A 17,110-nucleotide genomic window follows, 5' to 3' on the forward strand; every position below is an offset into this window, starting at 1 on the left:
CACAGCAGGAGATCACACATACCCAGAGAGACACCCAGGATGCCAGTGCATTTTGATGAGCTTTGCCAGACCTGATTGCTGTTATGCTATGGGAATTAATTAGTCTTGAATATCATCATTCTCACTCTTCCAGATGGCTTCCTCTAAATAGCCGCTTTCCATTCATTCATTAAACATTCGTTCGGGTTCATGGAACTGAATAATGTTTAATTATGAAGTGATGCAATGCATCCGGCTCACCCGGTTTCCCCTGGCTCCCATGCACTCTTTATTATCCATGATTACTCATTAATGATGAAAAAGTCAAAAGACGGTTAATTATTAATTTCTTAAACCCACATTACCAGTCATGAAAAGGTCAATGCATAAAGTATAAATTATAAAACACCAAGGGTTCTTCAGCTGCAGAGTTTCTTTTAGTTTACAGTAAATGTCTCAATGTCTAAAGCCCACTCGCAACCCTCCCTCCCTCTGTCCTTCCTGAAACACAAAGCACAAAGCAGAAACACACTGGACAGGGCAGCAGTGCATTGCACTAACCTTACCTAACTAACTAACACCTAACCATTTACTCACTTCCTCTAAAATTAGAGCAATTGTGAAACAAACAATCGCCATACTACTAATTCTTGTGAGCTCTGGGATAACCAAAAACAAGAACATGCAAAACATCTCAGAGAATCACACCCAGGTTCTCAAAACCCATGTTGCTTGTGCCACTTTTACCTTCTGCTACCCACCTAACTTGTTTATTTTGAACAAGATTAAATACTTTAACTGTTGCGCTACTCTAAATTGCCATAGAATGAATCTGTCCTTATAAGACTTAGGCATGAACTAAGTCATCATGCTTAGCTGGGCCATTCCACTTCATTTTTTATCTTAGTTCAACACTAAATCTAGTAACACACACTTAACTACTCTGAATGTGTTTTGGTCAATATCAGCCAACTTTGTTTAATTTTTATAAGGTTTCTAGATAGAAGATGTTTGTAAATGAGTAACAGGATTGAAGGTAACAGGACTGAGTTTCTAACATAGAATTTGTAAATACATGACTATATTTCATGTATTTACAAATTCTATGTTAGAAACTCAGTCCTGTTACTTTCAGCTTGGAGTTCATGCTTCAGTAGATACAGATAATGTACATTTCTGTTGAAAATGGGACTTGTAGAATATTTCCACATTTTTCAGAAGGATGAATATGTGAGGGTAACAGGACTAAGTGAAAACCTAAAACATGTATTTTAACCACATTATTATAACTTTCTTATGAATAATAAATATTCTTAATATTAAAAACATAGATGGGATCTGGAGTCATCAAACAATCTTCTTCTTGTTCCTCAGCCTTTGTCCCGTTTTTTGGTTATGGGTCGGCATTTTCGGCTTCTTCCCTTTAGGGGTCGCCGGCGGGATTTGGCACAGTTTTTACGCCGGATGCCTTCCCTCCCTATTTATCCGGGCTTGGGACTGGCACTACAATGCACTGGTCTGTGCATCCCAGCGGCTAGGTAACTATGGGACAATTCAGTGTCTCCAATTAGCCTAGCGGCATGTCTTTGGACTGTGGGAGGAAACCGGAGCACCCGGAGCAAACCCACGCAGACACGGGGAGAACATGCAAACTCCACACAGAAAGGACCCGGACCGCCCCACCCGGGGATCGAACCCAGGACCCAATGCAAGGGAAAAAAAGGATTTTACTCTTTAATTGTAAAGTGTACTGTTAGAGAGTGGGGACAACACAATTTCTTCAGTGTTATAGGGAGTTTTTATGAACGGTTTAAATTATATATCCTAAATTTGCAATTAGATCAATGTGCACTACACTTTGGTTAATTAGAGGTAATTTTCATATACATTTATACATATAATGTCCTGGGGATGGAAATAGCACAGATTCAGCAGAATGGTCTAGCTAGATAGCCAGTGAAGCTGTTCATTTGCTTTAGTAAGCTAGTTAAGCTAGTTAATGGTGTGGTTCAATGTGGTTGTAGTTTGGTCAGACAAGTTTGGCTCTAGTCTTTGGTTTGTCTCTACACTCCTTTCACAATGCTTAATGCAGCCTGTTGATTACACAGTGTAGCACATGCTAGGCATATAGTTAGCTAGCAGGCTAATGTCATATGTTTAGCTAAAAGATGGGGCTGAAAATATTGGGAGAAAATTCACAAAATTCTGGTAACTGAATTATAGAAAAAGGACAAATCCTCAAATCATCAAAAATATGCAAAAAGCAACAAGGCTTGTATTTTTTTTCATTTTGCTTTAGTCAACTTGCTAGCATTGGTCAAGCTGTTGGCTCAGTGTTGTTTCCCACAGAGCCACTAGTTGAATAGTTTATACCACAGACATGCAACAAACTGAGCATGGGGCGACCAGAACTAAGCTAGCTTTTACAGTAACAAGTTTTTCATGACTGTTAGCTCTTGTTTACTTTCCGTAAAAAAAGTTTAAGCCACATAAAGCACAGCAGAGTAAAGTTACAACCAAAGGAGAAAGTGATACAACCGGACAAAGTGCTAATGATCATGCAACAAGCTCACTGTATGGCTTATTGTTTGCTTCTTTATTTATTATGGAGTATCTGTACATAAAGTTTCTATTGTAATAATAAACACTATTGTAATACTGAGAAAACAGCAATAAGTGCATTTAGTCCCAGTCTAAAAAAATTACATCACATACAGCCCTACTTAAAATAAGCCATACAATTTGTATGTTAGTAATTACTATTTCTGATACATTCTGTGTATTGCCTTTTCCTCAGTGCATAAACACACTGCTAACCAGCTAGCATAGGTTTATCTGGTTTAATTGAAACATTAGTTACTATGCTGTTGACTATTTAAGGTGTAACATGCACATTAGAATGATGCAGGCTTTTTTGCATACTTGTCAGTTGTAACCTTTAGACCAGGGGTGCCCACACTTCCGTGGCTTAAGATCTACTATTTTAGTCGACAGGTCATCTAAAAACTTTGAGTGACTGAAAAATCACACTAACCTTATTCTGATGATTTGAACTGAATGGTGTCGGCCAGGTTTGTGTAGTCTGGACAATAGCTGCTGATACCAATTCTCAAGCAGCTTTCAAGTGTTCATCAGTAAGAGTGGACCCGTATTTAGACTTAGACTTATTTAGACTTATTTATTTTTATGTTGGAAAAGGCTGATTCACACAAGTAAGTTGATCCAAAAAATGCTGTCAAATATGTGGTACATTTTTATGTTTTGATAATTTTCCTCAGCCAGCAAGTTCCAAAATTGTCCAGCAGAGGCGCTTGACTTAATATAAATATCAGATTGTAGGGGTCAAATTTCTCGAAATTGAACGAAATGGCCGTCTTTGCAGTGGTCTTGCCTGAATAGAAACGTTTTTGGGTTTTTTGTGCTTGGTTGCACACTTATCTTTACAAACAGTGTAGGTTACAAAAGGAAAAATGCAAAAATGGCTACTGATGAATGAAAACTTTCTAGATTAGCAGTGCTTTAGGCAGGCTGAGGCGTAGCTATGGTAACAAACTGCAAATGAAATAAACAATGGCCACATTTCATGTCAATCACGTTGACCTGTTTGAATGAGGCGCGATCTACGAGCGTGCACCTTGCGATCGACATATTGGGCACCTCTGCTTTAGATGAATCTGTGTTTGGGGTTCATCACAGTCCAAATCTTTAATACAGCATCTGTAAAGTACAGTACTTCAGAACAGTGAATAACAATATTTAATTCTCAGAGTGGATGCATTTTGTCAAATAATGAGTCTTTGTGTCTCTTTTCACACTTTTGTGGTTGTATTTTTTTTCTCCTCAGAGAGAATAATAGAAGATCATGAGTCAGTCCTGGAGGTGCAGTCGAACTGGGGCATGGACTCTGACAGCCGCCTGTATTTCAGGAAAAATTATGCCAAATACGAATTCTTCAAAAAACCTCTGGTGTGTGATGTGTTCGTGTTGATATGTTTACTGTATTTATTTTTAATTGATGTAAAACATTGTGCATTATTTTATTTCGACCTAATGTCAACCCTTGTTGATTTACCTTCCCTACTCCCTACCCAAACTTATTAATAGCAAACACCTGCTATAAGAAAATTTGCCATTTTATGGTATAAACAGCCTTTGTGAGGTCTATCAGCATGGTAGATAATGTCTGCGTAATTAGAATAGGTTAAATAAACATTCAAAAGATTTTTCAAAATGTGTCCCCTGTGCCCAAACCATCTGTTGCACAGAGTTGAGGCCTGTAAAACTCAAGGCCTGGGCAGTCAGAGAGTCAATTCAATTACGGGTCCTATTAGCCGAGATCTGTAGAGCTTCACTCGAGGTCTGAGACAGATGTGCAGCTTTTAAAGTTCAGTTTAACTTCTGTCTGGCTTTCATTAGTCTGATTAGAGAGGATTATCCTGTTTCAGTAGGGTTAAGAGAAATGATGAGTTATAGGGGTGACATGGAAGTCAAGTTTTAAAGCATGTGAGAAACCATGCTAGGGTTTGGTTTGTTACAGCTTTAGACTAATTCTAATGCTTAGTGTTTCTCTGTAATAATAGATGTTTTTTTTGTCCTGTTAACAGGATTTTTTTCCAGAGAACATGGTGTCTATATCAAACGAAACCAATGGCCTCATGAACCACTCCCAGCTCATCCAGGTACCACTTTCTTTAGTTTCACCTTTTATGTTAAAGATATAAACAAGATACTGGATTACTCCAGTAGCAGATATTAACTGATGCAGAGGTAGAAAGAAAAGTTTTCCAATGTTTTTACTGATCAACTTCATTGCATTTCGTAAATATAGACACATTTAGATACCTGCAGAAAACTCAAAACAGTTGGGACAGAGGCAAACGAGAAGTTAATAGAATATTAAAGTTACAGTGATTTTAAACTTTCTTAAAATTCTGGAATTGGGGTTTGTAATAATTTACTAACAGTTAAAAATGATAAGTATTATTTAAGTACTGCATTATGTATTACAAATAATTTAGAGAGACAGAAAATGTTGAAACACTGCATTATTAAACAGCATTTGAACAGATTATTGGTTTGCACATGCAGGTTTAACCAGATTACTGCAACCCAGACTAGCAATGTTTGTTAGCCAAAAAGGATGACATGTATTTGGACATTTTTAACTTCTACAAAAAAGGTAATATAAATAAATGTAAACACATTTCTGGGTCTTTTCTGTGTGGAGTTTGCATGTTCTCCCTGTGTCTGTGTGGGTTCCTCCCACAGTCCAAAGACATGCAAGTGAGGTGAATTGGAGATACAAAATTGTCCATGACTGTGTTTGACATTAAACTTGAACTGATGAATCTTGTGTAAGCAGTAATTATCTGTCCTGTCATGAATGTAACCAAAGTGTGTAAAGTATGACATTAAAATCCTAATTAAAAAATAAATAAATAAATCAAGGACATTAGAACTCATTAGAACTATAAAGCTGTTTTGTATTAGATTCACATGTAGCAGTGAACAATAAAGATTTTCCTACTAAAACTGTTTCTTTTTTTGTGCTTTTAGACCTTTCTTAACTCCAGCACGTGTCCAGAAATCCATGGCTTTCTCTACTCAAAAGATCAAGGCAGGAAGTCATGGAAGAAGTTCTACTTTGTGTTAAGAAGATCTGGGCTCTACTTTTCTAATAAGGGCACATCAAAGGTAATATACAAGCATTAAAAAGCAGTGATTCTTTACATGTTATTTACATTCACATTTGCAGCATTTAGCAGACGTATTTGTCTGAAGCGACTTACAATTATGACTAAATACATTTAAGCAAATGAAGGTTATGGGCCAGTGGTAGCCTAGTGGGTAGGGCTTTGGGTTATTAACTGAAAGGTTGAGAGTTCGAATCCCAGCTCTGCCATGCAGCCACTGTTGGGCCCTTGAGCAAGGCCCTTAACCCTCTCTGCTCCAGGGGTGGCATACAATGGCTGACCCTGTGCTCTGACCCCAGCTTCCAAACAAGCTGGGATATGCGGAAAAAGAATTTTGTTGTACTGTACACCTGTATATGTATACATGACAAATAAAGGTTTTCTTCTTCCTCTTAAGAGCTTTGCTCAGAAACCCAAAAGTGGCAGTGGGGCTTGAACAGGAAACCTCCTGATTACTAGTCCAGTACATTAATTACTAACTACTACTACTCAATATTCATGCTTTGCAATATTTTACACAACCCACACCCTATAGCAAAGTGTAAGCAGGTTGAACATGTTCAGTTCTTTATGCCATTCTGCAGCCAAAAGTTCTAATCATGCCATGCACCATCTGATCTTCCTCTGAAGACTAGTGACGTTACTCACTCAAATCACCTCTAGCTCAGCCAGTCTGAGACTGATATACGAGACAGAGCACGATTTGATAAGCCTGCAACGGTTCATTCCCAAGCACCCTCATTCAGGCACTAATCTCCTTCAGTCCTGCTGCTGTAGGTGATGGCTAGATTGGAACAGGGTGGCATTGTGGGCCTGACTGGGTAGAACTGGTCAGGCTGGATTTTGCGTGACAGGTTCTGGGTCCGTGCCAGCCTCTGAATCCTTCCTGCTCACTCCAGGTAAAGCTTATACCTGCTATGTGCCATGCCAAGCAGTTCTCTTTTATTTTTAACAAAGACTTGTTGTTGAGTGTGTAAGAGGAGCTTGGTCGTTACGTAGTAATGCTGTTTGAGCCACAGAGCAGCGCTGCAATGTTTTAACTTTTTTTTTCTAGATGTTTTTTCCAAAAATAGTAGTTTTATGTTGGATAGCATGTCTCCTAACACAGCTCATTATCATTTTCTCATTCGCTGGCTCTTTTGTTTGTCTGTGTTATTGGCTAAGACAGAATAGTGGAGCACATAGACAAACTGAGACAAAGACTCGCTTTGTGTTGCTTTGCTTTGGAAAGTCTTTCTTTCCTCCTTTTTCTCCGATTCTCTTCTTTTTACTCGCCCTCTCCCTTTCACTGTTGTTAAGATAAAGGCTTTGGCATTGCAACATGTATGGTTCTATCTCCTCATGTAAGAAATTACACCCTGGTTGTAATTGAGAGGGCAGCCCTGTTTGAAAGAGAAGGAATTGCTGTAAGTGTCTAACAGTGTGGAAGGATTGCCCTTGATTTTAATCATACCCTGCAAAGTCCTTGATCTAGTTTTCCAAACACAGAATGCTAAAACTACACCTTTTAAGTAGAGCTTAGATAAACCCTCAAAGTAAATCCACATGATTTGAACTGGCTTAGTAATTTTAGTCCCTGTGCTGCAACAAAAGCCACAGTCTTATAAGCCTTAATGTCCTCCTACACTTTAAATCCTGTTGCTGCATTGTCAGCTTCTTCACTGCAATGCTTTAGAATAACAACGTTATTACAGCCTCAGCTGTGCTTTCAGAGCTCTCACACAGAACCTCACCATCAGCTCCAGTATTTCAATTAAAACCAAGATTGCACCACTTATAATTTACCTTCCCCTTCTGCTGAGTTTTTAATAACTTCCAGCTGCCTTCCAGCTGTCCGTCTATATTTTTACTACCTGTATTTCATACTACCAGACTTGCAGTGGTTCTGGCGACAACTAGAGCAGTAGTCACAATGCAGGAACAAGCCACATTCACACATTTATGCTCTCAGTTACTCACATTATAGGGCAATCCAGGACCGCCAGTAACGTTCTGCATGTTTTTGAAAGGTGGACAATAGTAATAAATGATACATTCAGATTAACAGCGTTTACAGACACTTTAATCTAAAGTGATTTACAGTTCTGAAAAGTTTTTGTAAACAGTTTAAGCTACTTAATTAGTGGTAATGTTACTCCCTCAACCGAATGGAGGAATCCATTTACACCAGACATCATACTGGCTTCACAAACTTGACTCATAGACACCTACTGACAGGAGACGATGCACCGACCTGCCAGACATGCAATTTGCCACTCACAATTAAACACTTCCTACTCGACTGCCCTCATAATTGCTCTGTAAGACAAATATATTGCAAAGAAGAAAACATGCAACACATCTTTAAGACCCCACCCAAGAAAATCCTTATATACACCTTATATAGTCACTGCGGTAACATAACAACTGTATCTATATATAATAAGTTATATAAAATAAGTTTTACACTGTAATTTGCAATTAGAGTATGGCCCATGAAGGGCAAATATGGCAACAAACCATATTTTTTTTAGTCATTAAAAAAGTGACTAAGTGTTCAGTGTGTTTTAATGCCTTGCTCCCAGTGCTTCCAGATTAGGCTTTTGACCCACCATGTCTCTTGACAGGACAATGTGTTGTACTGTTTTGTTCAAATGTATGAAAGTGAAATAAAGCTACGTAATAACACTTTTTGTGTATGTCATGGTTGTAGTTTGGAATTTGGAAGTATACACCGATCAACTATAACATTAAATCCTGTCACTGTCCATTTTATCAGCTCCACTCACCATATAGAAGCATTTTGTAGTTCTACAATTACTGACTGTAGTCCGTTTCTCTGCATGTTTTGTTAGCCCCCTTTATCGCTGTTCTTCATTGGTCAGGACTCTCCCAGGACCACCACAGAGCAGGTATTATTAAGGTGGCGGATCATTCTCAGCACTGCAGTGACACTGACATGGTGGTGGTGTGTTAGTGTGTCTTGTGCAGGTATGAGTGGATAAGACACAGCAGCGCTGCTGGAGTTTTTAAACACCTCACTGTCACTTCTGGATTGAGAATAGTCCACCAACCAAAAATATATCCAGCCAACAGTGCCCCGTGGGCAGCGTCCTGTGACCACCAACTCAATCAGCAGCAATAGATGAGCGATCGTCTCTGACTTTACATCCATAAGGTGAACCAACTAGGTAGGAGTGTCAATAGAGTGGACAGGGAGTGGACATGGTATTTAAAAACTCCAGCAGCGCTGCAGTGTCTGATCCACTCATACCAACACAACACACACTAACACACCACCATCATGTCAGTGTCACTGCAGTGCTGAGAATGATCCACCACCCAAATAATACCTGCTCTGTGGTGGTCCTGTGTGGTTCTGACCATTGAAGAACAGCATGAAAGGGGGCTAACAAAGCATGCAGAGAAACAGATGGACTACAGTCAGTAATTGTAGAACTACAAAGTGCTTCTATATGGTAGGTAAATGGAGCTGATAAAATGGACAGTGAGTGTAGAAACAAGGAGGTGGTTTTATTGTTATGGCTGATCGGTGTAAATACTATATTTAACACATATTACCACTTTTTATTTCCGCTGTACATTCACTCTATATTGCAGTACATCCGTCATAGGTTTAGCATGTGCCCTGACAGTGTGCTTGATGCTGAGCATAGCACATGTTTACATTTATCCCCATGCTATGTCAGGCTTAGTGTTGGAACTCTGGGATGAATGCAGGGAATGCAGGGTACATTCACTCCTACTTATCACTTTCACATAAGCGGGAAAGGTTTTCATAACTTCAATTGTAACATATATTAATATCTAACTCTTTTATGTTTCCCTGCTGTTGTAAGGAACCCAGGCATCTGCAGTTCGTTGCTGAGTTCTGTGACAGTGATGTCTACACTTTACTGTCAGCCAGAAAGACCCACGGCGCGCCCACAGATTACGCGTTCTGTGTAAAGGTATGTGTGCCTGCTCGTTTACAACACACCCACTTAAATCCACAAACACAGAAGGATTACATATTTACTTGTGCAATATCAGATTATATTACACATGCCAGATGTGCATAGTTAGCTTTACGATATAACCACCCTAATTAAGCGTCCTATTTGTCTAGCTCTCATTGTTTGATGGGAGTTTTATAAAACTGTAATTAAACATAACGTCTGGCTTCTTATCTTCTGTTATCTTTGAAGTGTTGTGAGAAGCTGTAACTTACTTTAAACACATTGACAGCCAGGTCGAATGGGTGATAAATTATCACAATAAATTGTGATAGATGAGGTTGTGCATGTGATTCTGTGTGCAGCCCAGTAAATCAAGCTCAGCTCGGGACCTAAAGCTGCTGTGTGCTGATGTTGAGCAGACCAGAACCTGCTGGATCACGGCCATGCGCCTGTTCAAGGTGAAAAGTCTTTTTAGCACCGTCTTTCTTTTTCATTTAATTCGGTCCATCATTTCCGAGTGACGTCTGGACCTAAGCAGCTTGGTAATGCAGTTTAACTCTGGTGTGTTTCGAATTTGGTAGGGCTTAAGACCCATTCGTGCTTAGTTGGTAGTGCCACAATGGTGCAGCAGATATAATGTGGGCTGTTGGAACTGTTTCTCTAGTTCTAGTTCCTCTAGCATCTGTGTGGAATTTCTTCAGTCATTTTGACTTCCTACCACCTCCCAAGTCATGCAGAAATTGAACAGGCTGCTTAAAATTGCCTTTAAAAGTAAGTGCATAAGTAAGAGTATGATGCACAGGGATATATTGGTGCCCTGTCCCAGGTGAATTTCTCTTTTCCACCTAGCATTACCAGTAGGTGACTGACCAACCACAGGCCTGATTAGGATTAATTAAAAACAAATTGGTTGAAAAGTACAATATTTAGGTCAACCATGTATACAATTATTGTTAAACATTGACTATCACCTTATGATACAGTGGTTACTTTGAGATATTTGTGTGTTGAGGGTTGGATGGGGCTGAACTTTTGTTGTCCTTTATTGTTTTAACCACTAGAAACAGCTTCTATAAACAGATTCTATAAATTAAAATAGCCATTTTAACCCCATTACTTAAATACATTACAATAAATAATAATAATAATAATACATAATATATTAATATTAATGACAATAAACCACTCTATTACTAATCACAAACAGGACTTGTAGTACATTTAGTCACCATTAGAATCAAGATTCTACCCTTTTTACCCTTTAAACATAAACAAAGATAGGCTATTATACTCCAATATATTCAAACAGACTAAATGATTTTTAATTCACAATTATGATCACATGTTGCCTATTTTTGCATTGATGGTAAATTAGTTACAACAAACTATTTATTAGTGGGTACTGAGGCTTTGGCAGCAGAAATTGACTTCCTTCTTGGATATGGTGTTTGTTTTTGTACTGTGCATTTAGTCATTTAAAATCATATTATACTCCGAGGATGTTGTGACCTGTTTTTGTTGCATTAATTACACACGCTTAAAATGTCTTACTTATCAGAAAACAAGATACGACTTGCCATTTTTAAATAATGTTTTGCTAATTCTGGGATGCCAAGATTATGCTGTTTAGTAAGAGACCTTTCTTGCATCACTTTCATAACAACATGGCAAAATTTTCACTTGAAAACTGCAACAATTAATAGGAAACGTGATGGACCATTGGGAAACATGGAAATGGAAATGTTTAAATGTGTTGCAGTCATCAAAATTAATTTCTTATATATATTTACAGAATACCAGTTGGTCAGTAAACAGTTTTTTGTACTTGCCTGTTAAGGTTCAGGTAAAGCGTTCAAGAGAATTGAAAAAAAAAAAAAACGTATTCTTGTTTTTTTATAGCATTTTACTAAGTGTTCCAACTTTTCTGGACAACTTTTCTGGTTTGTTTCTGTTAGAAATATGTTATTGCACAGTACACCTACAGTGTATCACAAAAGTGAGTACACCCCTCACATTTCTGCAGATATTTAAGTATATCTTTTCATGGGACAACACTGACAAAATGACACTTTGACACAATGAAAAGTAGTCTGTGTGCAGCTTATATAACAGTGTAAATTTATTCTTCCCTCAAAATAACTCAATATACAGCCATTAATGTCTAAACCACCGGCAACAAAAGTGAGTACACCCCTAAGAGACTACACCCCTAAATGTCCAAATTGAGCACTGCTTGTCATTTTCCCTCCAAAATGTCATGTGATTTGTTAGTGTTACTAGGTCTCAGGTGTGCATAGGGAGCAGGTGTGTTCAATTTAGTAGTACAGCTCTCACACTCTCTCATACTGGTCACTAAAAGTTCCAACATGGCACCTCATGGCAAAAAACTCTCTGAGGATCTTAAAAGACGAATTGTTGCGCTACATGAAGATGGCCAAGGCTACAAGAAGATTGCCAACACCCTGAAACTGAGCTGCAGCACAGTGGCCAAGATCATCCAGCGTTTTAAAAGAGCAGGGTCCACTCAGAACAGACCTCGCGTTGGTCGTCCAAAGAAGCTGAGTGCACATGCTCAGCGTCACAACCAACTGCTGTCTTTGAAAGATAGGCGCAGGAGTGCTGTCAGCATTGCTGCAGAGATTGAAAAGGTGGGGGGTCAGCCTGTCAGTGCTCAGACCATACGCCGCACACTACATCAAATTGGTCTGCATGGCTGTCACCCCAGAAGGAAGCCTCTTTTGAAGTCTCTACACAAGAAAGCCCGCAAACAGTTTGCTGAAGACATGTCAACAAAGGACATGGATTACTGGAACCATGTCCTATGGTCTGATGAGACCAAGATTAATTTGTTTGGTTCAGATGGTCTCAAGCATGTGTGGCGGCAATCAGGTGAGGAGTACAAAGATAAGTGTGTCATGCCTACAGTCAAGCATGGTGGTGGGAATGCCATGGTCTGGGGCTGCATGAGTGCAGCAGGTGTTGGGGAGTTACATTTCATTGAGGGACACATGAACTCCAATATGTACTGTGAAATACTGAAGCAGAGCATGATCCCCTCCCTCCGGAAACTGGGTCGCAGGGCAGTGTTTCAGCATGATAATGACCCCAAACACACCTCTAAGACGACCACTGCTTTATTGAAGAGGCTGAGGGTAAAGGTGATGGACTGGCCAAGCATGTCTCCAGACCTAAACCCAATAGAACATCTTTGGGGCATCCTCAAGCGGAAGGTGGAGGAGCGCAAAGTCTCGAATATCCGCCAGCTCCGTGATGTCATCATGGAGGAGTGGAAAAGCATTCCAGTGGCAACCTGTGAAGCTCTGGTAAACTCCATGCCCAGGAGAGTTAAGGCAGTTCTGGGAAATAATGGTGGCCACACAAAATATTGACACTTCAGGAACTTTCACTAAGGGGTGTACTCACTTTTGTTGCTGGTGGTTTAGACATTAATGGCTGTATATTGAGTTATTTTGAGGGAAGAATAAATTTACACTGTTATATAAGCTGCACACAGACTACTTTTCATTGTGTCAAAGTGTCATTTTGTCAGTGTTGTCCCATGAAAAGATATACTTAAATATCTGCAGAAATGTGAGGGGTGTACTCACTTTTGTGATACACTGTACATTTGATTTTTAAGCTGACAGAGAAAACCAGATTATTTTGGAACTTGTGCACTCAGATCACTTAATATTGTATCATGTTAACCCAACTTCTTTTACTGTTATGCCACTGTGTCATGTGACCACTTGTTTTGTGAGGTACAAAAATTCAAGTAATTTATGTGCCACAATAAAACTTTAACACTGTAATATGCTGTTTTTGTGTTTGGAACACAATCACAAAAATAGGGACCATTGTTTTTAATGAGCTATTCCCTTCTCCAGTAGATCCAGTTTACCAGCTCTAATATCACTTTATCAATTGTTCTGTGTTGTGTTGTGCAGTTCGGGATGCAGCTGTACCAAAACTTCATCCAACCACATCAAAAGCAGAAAAGCTCTCCAATGGTGAGATCCTTCACTCATGGCTTTTCTATTCGTCAGTAAAAATTAATTTTATTGTAATGAATGTCCATCTAAAATGACCACAGTCCATTTTTAAACATTGTAACATGAAGTTACATAACACTTATTAATTTTTAGCACACATCTAAAATTAAAGGCTCTAAGAAAGGTCAGAATCTTCATCTAAATTAGGCCTGGCTGTCCTACTACTAGCCCTGGCCAGCAGAGCTCTTTGCAGATGCCATAAATGGGGGATTATGCTGGTTTCTAAGAACAATTTAGCAGTGTTGCCTCTAAATAAAAGTATTGTGTGGAAGTAAGCCCCGAGCTATTTTTGTGTGTTAAACATGCTGGAGGAGGCAGGATTACTCTAAATATAACTCAGCCTCAGCTGCTCGCTGACTTTACAACTCATCACCTTGGACTTGTGGACAAGTGTGTCCTAACCTGGTTATACACCAACGTACACACATATGCAGATCTCAGCTGTGCTGCAGATCTTAGAAGTGCAGGAGGATTAAAGTACCTTTGGTCACAAGTCAGAGATTAGGGCAAAAAAGTGAGTGTGTTTGTGTGTGTGTGTGTGTGTGTGTGTGTGTGTGTTTTGTGTTTGTGTGTGTGTGTGTGTGTGTCCATGAATGTGAACAGTTTTTCCCATTCGTTATGGTAGATCCTCTCAAAACATTCAGAGACTTGCCATAAAACCACTCCAGTGTTGTTTTATCTGTATGCTTTGTGTCATTGTTTTGTTGAAAGTGAATTGTCATATCCGGTTCAAGTTTTTTTTTTTATTATTTGGCTGCATTAATCCGTCCCTCAATTCTTACCAATCTTTCTGTCCCTGCCACTGAGAAGCACTTCTATAAGAGGATGCTGCAACCACCTCTTTCACCTGTTGCTGATTTAATCTAATCAGACCACATAATCCTTTTATTATGCCGCAAGAGTCCTTTACATGCCTTTATAAAACACCAGGTGGTTGTCATATGCCTTTTACTTAGAAATGGCTTCTGTCTTACCACTCTCCCATAAAGGTCTGATTTATGTGCTGCAGGAAGGGCTGCCCAGCCAACAGGGACTCTCATGTCTACACAGGACTTTTGGAGCTCCTTTAGACTGACTGTTTTTTTTTCTTACCTTACAAGGCTGTGACAAGCTTCTTCCATTTGTAATTTTTGAGGCTGTTTTGGTCCTTGAAACACTCAAAGCCTTAGATGTGTTTATATCTTTGTAATGAATTATACTTTGGTACAATTTCACAGAGATCCACATATATCTTGGCAATGCAGTAAAACATTATAGGCTCTTATAGACCCAGGGGTGTTCAAGCAATGTTCAATCAATGCAAATTGCAACAGAGAAATTGCCATTAAGTTCTAAGCATGTAAAAATATTAAAGCACATAATAAAAAAATTTTTTTATTGTTTTATTTTAATTTTATTTTAATTGTATTAAATTCATACATATTAGTTATGGGTTTATTAAGTGTTGATTGATGGACAAAAAACTGGGCTGCACGGTGGGTAGCACTGTCACCTCACAGCAAATGTTCTGGGTTCAATCCCCAGGTGGGGCAGTCCAGGTTCTTTCTTTGCGGAGTTTGCATGTTCTCCCTGTGTCTTCGTGGGTTTCTTCCGGGTGCTCCGGTTTCCTCCCACAGTCCAAAAACATGCAGCCAGGCTAATTGGAGACAATGAATTGCCCTATAGGTACCTAGCCGCTTGGATGCATAAACCAGTGCATTGTAGTGCCGGTCCCAAGCCTGGATAAATAGGGAGGGTTGTGGGAGGGGGGGGGTGTTACAAAAAACTGTAATCAAAATTAGATCACATACATTCCTGGAAATGTAAAACCGCCAGCCACTTCAAGCATTGTCTAACTCTTTTTTTATGAGTAATAAAGCCAGTAAGCTTTAGAAAAGTGCAAGTAATTATTTCTTAGTAATTATAGAGGATTAAAAGCTAGTGAGCTTTAAATAGTCCATTAATGTCATGATTTATGTCTTTAACTATCAATCAATACAAACCCACTAATCCAAATAAATAATTCCCTCTAAGCAAGCTAAGCCTTTTAATAAGGAATTACAATATTTAAACACTGGATGGCAGCATGACTGCACAAAAACAGAGGTCTGGAAATCTTAAAATTAAAAGTGAGTTCTTCATGTGCGCATGTATTTATGTGCTTTTATTTTTTCTCAGAGAAGCATCTCGGAAAACTCTCTGGTGGCCATGGATTTCTCAGGACAGAGGAGCCGTGTGATTGATAACCCGTCGGAGGCTCTTTCGGTAGCTGTGGAGGAGGGTCTGTCATGGAGGGTGAGGCACAGATCTGCCTCTTAACATAGCAGCACTGCATTAGGTGATCCACAGCTGGTCAGCTGAAACATACCCACTCAAATCCTTACCAATATCACAAACTTCAGTTATGCTTAATGAAACTCTTAATGTTATTTATATATGTTGTGATTATTTGGATTGCTACCCTTATTAAAACTACCTAAATATATCAGAATCCCGCTTATCCTTTTGGTATTTAGTAACAGCACATGACCAGATTGCTTACATTGACATTTACATTTTTGGCATTTAGCAGACACCTTTATTCAAAATGACTTCCAATGCAGTGACAGTATAAAGTCTGAGCGATTGAAGGTTAAGGGCCTTGCTCAAGGGCCCAATGGGGACTAAAATGGTGGGGCTTGAACCAGCGACCTTCTGATCACTTGTTCAGTACTTTAACCACTAGGCTTCAACTACAGTGACATCTAGTATTTTCACTCAGTCCTAACCCCATAGAAGTGCACTAAATTGTGTGTAAAATGAGGTCACTACCCACAGTTTACTGATTTGCCAGTAGACAAGCACAGTCTTTTAGATTTAGCAACCTGACATACTTTACTATAGTGCAATTATCTCTCAAATGAACTTAAATTAAAATTTACAGAATAATTAAAGTTGACAATAAAAATGGTTATTCCTTTGTACTTTTGCCAGTTAAAGATTTCAGGTAATTGAAAATCACAGATTTAATCACAGTTTTTATTACATTTTACTAAATGTCTCAACTTGTCTGTAAATGGGGATCAACTGTCCAGGGCGGCACGGTGGCTCAGTGGGTAGCACTGTCACCTTACAGCAAGAAGGTCCTGGGTTCTATTCCCAGGTGGGCTGGTTTGGTTCCTTTCTGTGTGGAGTTTGCATGTTCAACATAATGTTGAAATCCTAATAAATAAGTAAATAAATCAACTGTCCAAGAGGTTGTAACAAGTAAAAAGTCTTTAGCTTAGCATTTTATTATTATCGGGGGTTTTTGTTAAATCCTATGTCAGGACATGAACTGCTTTACCTAAAGTAAATGTAAACTCGCTCTGTTACTGTTTACTCCAGTCCTTCTGTTATCTTGGCCTGATCCGTTTTAGCATCCACTAGAATCCACTAGCATAGCAGTGGTACATTCAGCTAGCTGAAAACATTAATTGAAATAATTGTT

At 39.0% G+C, this 17,110-nt stretch overlaps 1 protein-coding gene across 3 annotated transcripts in view; it reads left to right on the top strand.

The window, feature by feature from the left end:
• Nucleotides 1-17,110, top strand: part of grb14 (growth factor receptor-bound protein 14) — a 93,132-nt gene that overhangs the window by 68,009 nt on the left and 8,013 nt on the right. For 2 of the 3 annotated variants that reach the window (XM_063005655.1, XM_063005656.1), the window contains 7 exons: nt 3,824-3,945; nt 4,584-4,658; nt 5,536-5,673; nt 9,512-9,622; nt 9,973-10,068; nt 13,558-13,620; nt 15,820-16,123. In XM_063005655.1, coding sequence (XP_062861725.1) covers nt 3,824-3,945; nt 4,584-4,658; nt 5,536-5,673; nt 9,512-9,622; nt 9,973-10,068; nt 13,558-13,620; nt 15,820-15,960 — 746 coding nt within the window. In that variant the 3' untranslated portion in view covers nt 15,961-16,123. Of the gene's footprint in view, nt 1-3,823; nt 3,946-4,583; nt 4,659-5,535; nt 5,674-9,511; nt 9,623-9,972; nt 10,069-13,557; nt 13,621-15,819; nt 16,124-17,110 lie in introns of those variants that run through there. The other variant, XM_063005657.1, reaches the window with a different exon arrangement.

This window comes from Trichomycterus rosablanca, chromosome 12 (assembly GCF_030014385.1).
Source record: "Trichomycterus rosablanca isolate fTriRos1 chromosome 12, fTriRos1.hap1, whole genome shotgun sequence".
Classification (NCBI taxonomy): domain Eukaryota; kingdom Metazoa; phylum Chordata; class Actinopteri; order Siluriformes; family Trichomycteridae; genus Trichomycterus; species Trichomycterus rosablanca.